Here is a 6,426-nt window from a genome sequence, read left to right as displayed (position 1 = left end):
GCCCCCCCCCCCCCCCCCCCCCCATCGTCTTGCCGCGTTTTTTTATGAAACCTAATTTTTGTAGGACGGTTCGTTCGTGTGAATCTGAACGGTTTGGTGAAAAAAGGGACTGATGTGAAACGTTTATTATGGAAGTGGTGTAATTTAGTTTTTGGAGAAGAATGTGTTATAACGTTATTTGGTTACGATCTTACGTGAACATTTTTTTGTCTATGGTCCTTGATTAATAACAAAATTTGTTAGTATTTATTAATATTTCAGAATCCATTCAAGCCTTAAATAATGTATCTGAATAAATCTCTATAAAAAAATGTTTCTTACATTGTATATTAAAAATAATATATTATATACCTTATATATTATTTTTTATACTATATATATATGTCCCTTAAACATCACGTGACAAGAAAAAAAGATGAACTGGCACCACTGTCAAAATAAAAGGCTCATCTACCCAATTTTATAACTCAGTACTAAATTGTTTAATAAAGAGTTCTACTACTAACATCGCAGCTTTATTTGTTCACGTCACGCGGGACTTCGATGGTCTACTGCAAAACATACTGTAAACATTTATATTATACACCCTGTCGCGTTTACGAGAATAAAAATATTAATTTTCCGGACGAAAAGCTACACAACATACAAAGTGGAAGAAATGTAATAATGCAAGCACTTTTATTGAATAAACGAAAGTAATGGGTGCTGTTAATACTTGTACTTTGCTTAATCGTACAATATTACCGACGATAGACGTACCGGATTATCGCATAATGTAGCATTAAACTTGCTGAATATAACAGACTTTTTACCAACAGCATATTAAATCTGAAAACACATTTGGCCGATCGTAAAAAAGCGGTGAATCTTCTTATTTTATTATTTGAACGTTGGGACGAAATATAATAAAAGAATAGAAATAAAATATGTATAATGCAAGAATTTGGGATAAATCTCGGAAGCAGCAACCGTCGATGAGAAAATTATACATTTTCCTATCATAAAAACGTCTGATAATACATCACAGGTATCGTAGGAAAAGACAGTGCATAGCCTATCGATGGAAGAGCTTTTTACAGTGGTGCGGAGCTGAATTAATAATTTTCACGATCTTCGTATTCCGAAGCACGACCGACTGGAAATATCTGAAAAATTAAAACGGAGATGGATGTACGTGTTCCAGTTCAATTATTCCGCGGCGAAGCTTCGAGACGTTTGTTGTTCCTGCGTACACCGTGGGGAGGGGGGGGGGAAAGAGGTGAATCTACTTCCTGTCCGCTTCAGAAATAAGATCGATCGATGATAAAAGATTTTACGAGCCCCTTGTTTCGTTTTATCGAACTGCACAGAATGTAATCTAGTAACCGCCGCGAGCTACAACTCTGTTCCAGTGGAGAGAGCTAGAAAGTTATTGTACGGATGAAGGGTTCAAATTTTTTCCTAGGAAAATTGGAAAAACCTCGGGGGATCGCTTCGAACGACAGCTGTAACGATTGTTCAATATTTAATGAAAATTTTCGGATTAAAGGATTCTCTTTTTGAGGATTATAAAGAAAGAAGCTTACTTTTGTATACACCTATGATTACTGTGAATTTTCACGTGGAGAAAACGGTTTCATTATGAACAAGTAGAAAGAGTGCGTAAGGTCAGACACCATCTTTTATTTAACGGCTGGACTATTTAAAAACCGTGCTATTTTTCCGTAAAATTAATATCACAGTATAATTTAAAACAAGACCAACGACCTCTATTAACTAAACGCATATATTTTCGACGATTTATGACTTTACAAAAAACGAAATAAACGATGTCTGGCTATGTACGGTTATTTTCACTGTGTAATTCAACGGGTCAATTTATGCTTCTTCGTTCATTTACATGAACATTCATAATTTTCTAGAAGAAACCCGTAATTATAATTTTAAAATCCATTCCATTGACATGAAGCTGAAATATCGACAATTTCACTTCATTTCAATGCAATGATACCCTAAATTCCGTTTCGCCACAGGTCTGCCTCGACCTCACAAAAGGCGAACCGTTGAAGTCATCGTTACACGAACAATAAATACCAAATGAAGTTGTAACAAAAAAAAAAAACGCAACAAGATTGCACACAGGACATACGCGACGCTGGTCAAGGGGTTCGATTTAAATTTTTACACGAAACACGCACGGCTTCTCGCCCTCTGTACTCGTCATGTTTGCAGCCTCCCTTTGATTCTATCATTTATTTACGAACGATATTTATCCGCGAGCCGTCGATATTCGAGTGTGTCCGCAATGCCCGTTCGGGTTTTCAATTTCACAGCAGAATAGACAGATGAAATCGCGCGTGGATCCGAGATAAACCGAGCCGATCGGGGGACGTGTCATCGAAGATTTTTCGGTAGATAGAGCTGCTCGTCCGTAGGAAACAAATGACATGTAATTAAATTCGATGCTGCCTCGAAATCGCGTCAGTGTCGAATAAAGAGGGGTTTGTGACATATCCTTGGTACGTGATTTAATTTATTCTTCAGTCTGACACTCGATTAATATGTTGAAAAGATCCATGAGAAAGGAAGAAAAAAGTTTTCAGCGACGCGTCAGTTTTCGGATTTACTCAGCTCCAAAGGACAATAAAACCATACGGAGTGTTCGATAACAAATGTGAAATATTTTAAGGAATTCTATATACCAAAATGAAACGGAAATCAAGAGTAACAAAATTGCGATAGAGGCTTCGTTTCCGAGTTATTCAGTATCAAAGAGACAAGTGAAGGATGGCTGACGCGACGGATTCGACTACTGCGAGCGCGCGTCGACCATTCGCGTGCTCTGTCGGTAACCATCAGTGCCGTAGTCACTTAACAAAAGCCCCCTTACTTAGTAGCTTTAGTGGTAATATACGACGCCAGTTTGTTTTCAAACATTATTTAAAACACCTAAGACCAATCGTTAAATTACATTAAACCGATCTGTATGCTAACATCCACAAGGACAAATTCTTAAGAATTTACTCTTTTTTTAATTTACGCCCATTCAAGACTTATTACAATTTTAATATCTACTACATACTCGCAAGCTTATGACATCGTATCAAACTCGTGTTGACGATTTCAAAATTAACATCCAGTCAAAGTGAAATACCTACGTTGCTGATATTAATGTTTAACTTTCAGAGTAAATATACAGTTGCGACTTGCATAGAATTCCTTTCATTCCAAATGAGAAAGTCATTTTGGAAACTGGTAAACGTCAAGAAAATCGTAATCCAAGGGATTAGATTTGACAATTCTTGTACGGGTCATGCCAGGCCAAGCGGATCACTTTTGTTATCGTCCATGCTGGAAGCTATTTACGACTCGACAACAACCGTTGCACGAACGTGTGCAAATAAGAAGTTGAAAAAGTGTTCGTTACTCTTTCTTTCTCGAGACGGTACAACACTGAAATATTATACAGCTCTCTGTTAGCAATCTTTTTCCTCCAGTGGAGGCGCGTGTAAGAGGAAAATGGTTTCGAGAAACGCCCTCAGGCTTCGTCGTTAATTATCAGACTTGGCCTTATAACAATCTCAACTTTGCGGTCGTAAAATATCGCGAATAGACGTTAAACTGTACGAGATTTTCACCGCTTCTATTTTTTTTTTTTTTCGTTTTCTTTATAACCGAAGTTGAATCATGAAGCTGAAAATCGCGGTCAACGGGATACGTTGCAAATATTTGAGATATATTAGAGGGTCTGCGACGTTCTATAAGAAGATCACGGAACCTTTCCCCTTTAAACCCGCGACCCGAGCCTCTCTTCCTATCAAGCTCTTTCCATATCTTCGAAGCCCGGTTTAAGCATCGAGGAATTGGACCATTGTAATTCGAAAAGAGACGGAAATCAAGATAGCGCTGATACGTGAATTCCTCCCTTGGAATCGTACGTAGGAAATCCGCATCGAAAGGGCATGAAAGACGAATAAATTCCTCCGACCTGAACTGGACATTGAAACATCCAATTGCTTCTTCTCAAACGATCTATAAATAAACTTGTTTTTTTTTTTAAACTAAAATACTACGACGTATAGGGAAACTTTGGAAAATGAACAGGGAACATTGTGTTACTCCGATTATTATACCGATTATTGTTCGAAATATTTTCCACCAATTGTTGAGCGCGAATATCGTTCGTAATAACATATTTCTAATATATGTTAATTTATTCTCTTGTATTCTTTGTCGAAAATCAAAAAAAAAATTTTAACAAACGAACGACATTTTCATACGCCGGCTACTATAATAATGCATAAATGACATATAGAGTCTGGTTATTCTGTTTAACTAAATGAAGCACGTAACGTTCAGTAAAAGCAGCTATTAATTACCCACCTAGACGGGTAATTAGATCACAATGTGGGGGCGTTGGCAAATTTCTCTTGAAATTCCCTTGCATTCGTAGCCAGGTGTGTTGTCGTGTGGGTACGGTTTTAATTTCACGCTCCTCCGAACGAATATAAAAATAATTAAGAGCACACGGTCAACATGTAATTTAGGTCGGAAACAACTTCTGTGGTAACACGATTGACGGACGAGTGTAACATTGTAATAATTGAAAAATACATTTAAAAACATTCGTATCAATATCGCCAACTTTTTCAATAGAAACAACCATTATTTGTTGGTAACACGATCGAACAATAAAGTTTGAAATTTTTCATAGAAACGCAATCGATTCCTGTTTTCGAATAAACACGTCACCAAGATGTGTTTATCGTTTCCTATCTATAAATATTTAGTCTCCAAACAATAAAATAATGGACCTTTGTGAATACTTCCTACCTCTAAGAAAAATAAACAGGGTTTGCAAATAAAATCGAAAATTTTCACGAAATAAATAATAAACAAAAAACCTTCTACCATTCTGAACAGGTTTACTCTATTATTCGAATACCATAAGCATACACATTTTTCTGTGAAAATGTAAATTTACCCACAGTCTTCTCAGAATTATCAATTCAAAATTATCTACCAAGAAATGTGAAAGTAATGGCATTTCCAAGACCACCTGTTATTTTAGATAAACATTCCATAATTTTTCCATATTGCACATTGCATTCCAGAAAACGCCCAGGGAACATTGTGTTATTATAATTCGACTACAAAGCTTCACGCAAAATGACATTTCCTAAAATAATTCTTGAAGATAACAGTAGAGATAGGAATTTGTTTCTTCTCTTAAATATCGAATTGAGTTCAGAATAAACTGAAATATATACATATCTCACAAAACCCAATTGTCTAAATATGTAAAATTCGCAGTCTAGTGATTATTATCCTACATAATTATTATATTTTTCTGAAGTATTACAAGTCTAATAATAATTTTTAAACATTAAAGCATAGGGCCTATTCCATAAAAGTTTAACATTACCCACAATTTCCTGAAATGATAAAATTTCGTCACTTTCATCGATTTCCCTCCAAGGCCCTCAATCAAAATTTACGACCTGTCCCAAGGAAGGCTCCACCGTTTAATCAACAACGAGAGATAACTTCGCAGACCGTTAACCAACTCGACAAACATAAACAAACATTATTACTCACGGGTGCTGTCGTACCGGATGCCGTTCAGTTCCTCGAGGCACGATAACGTGGCCAGCCTGCCCGGCGGCGTTCTGGGCCAGCAGAGCAAAGAGTCCCAGTTGATCTCGCATCCAAGTCGGTCCGCCTCCTCCTCCCCCTCTCTCCCGAGGGACAACCATTCCAGTTCCTCCCGATGCCGAAGCTCGAGACACTTGATCGCCTCGGTGTTGAGCGATTCGTTCAGCTTGTTAATGTAGTTCAGAGCGTTCAGCACGTAATTACCGGTGTCGAAGAGGGTCTCGTTGCTCTGTTGCCAGGCCATGATCCAACTGAGTCAGAGTCGCCGTTTGATTCGTAAACACTACCCTACTACCTGCCTCCTCCTCCTCCCTTCCTTCCTTTTCGTGCAGTCCAGAGAGAGACAGACGAAAAAACAAACTACGTTCAATAACGAACGTAACAAACGGTAACACTCACACAGTGGCTACCTGTTGTGTCCCCTAGTATCCTCTTTCTGAAAACTATCAGACAGACCTTTGAGTGAACCACTAAATATCTCTGAATGTCAATCGAATCAGACGATCATACTCTTCCATTGATCTGAATAGTTTCCTGACGTAGACACTTTTCTCCAATGTCTACAAGAAACACACCTGGGCTCTAAACGGTAACACTCACACAGTGGCTACCTGTTGTGTCCCCTAGTATCCTCTATCTGAAAACTATCAAACAGACCTTGAGTGAACCACTAAATATCACTGAATGTTAATCGAGATCTTGTACAGGGGACTATATTTTTCCATTAATCTCGAATGTCTCCTGACGCGGACACTTCTCCGCAATGTCCACAGAGGGATTCCAGGATAGGGG

General features: G+C 37.9%; 1 protein-coding gene across 1 annotated transcript in view; it reads right to left on the bottom strand.

The window, feature by feature from the left end:
* Positions 1-5,878, bottom strand: part of LOC107187858 (diuretic hormone receptor) — a 53,690-nt gene extending 47,812 nt beyond the window's left edge. Inside the window, 1 exon segment of the mRNA XM_015576042.1 lies at positions 5,578-5,878. Coding sequence (XP_015431528.1) covers positions 5,578-5,878 — 301 coding nt within the window.
* Between the last annotated feature and the right edge of the window lie 548 nt (positions 5,879-6,426).

The sequence above is a fragment of the Dufourea novaeangliae genome, unplaced genomic scaffold, assembly GCF_001272555.1.
Source record: "Dufourea novaeangliae isolate 0120121106 unplaced genomic scaffold, ASM127255v1 scaffold112, whole genome shotgun sequence".
Taxonomy (NCBI): domain Eukaryota; kingdom Metazoa; phylum Arthropoda; class Insecta; order Hymenoptera; family Halictidae; genus Dufourea; species Dufourea novaeangliae.
This window is presented reverse-complemented; position numbering and strand designations above follow the sequence as displayed.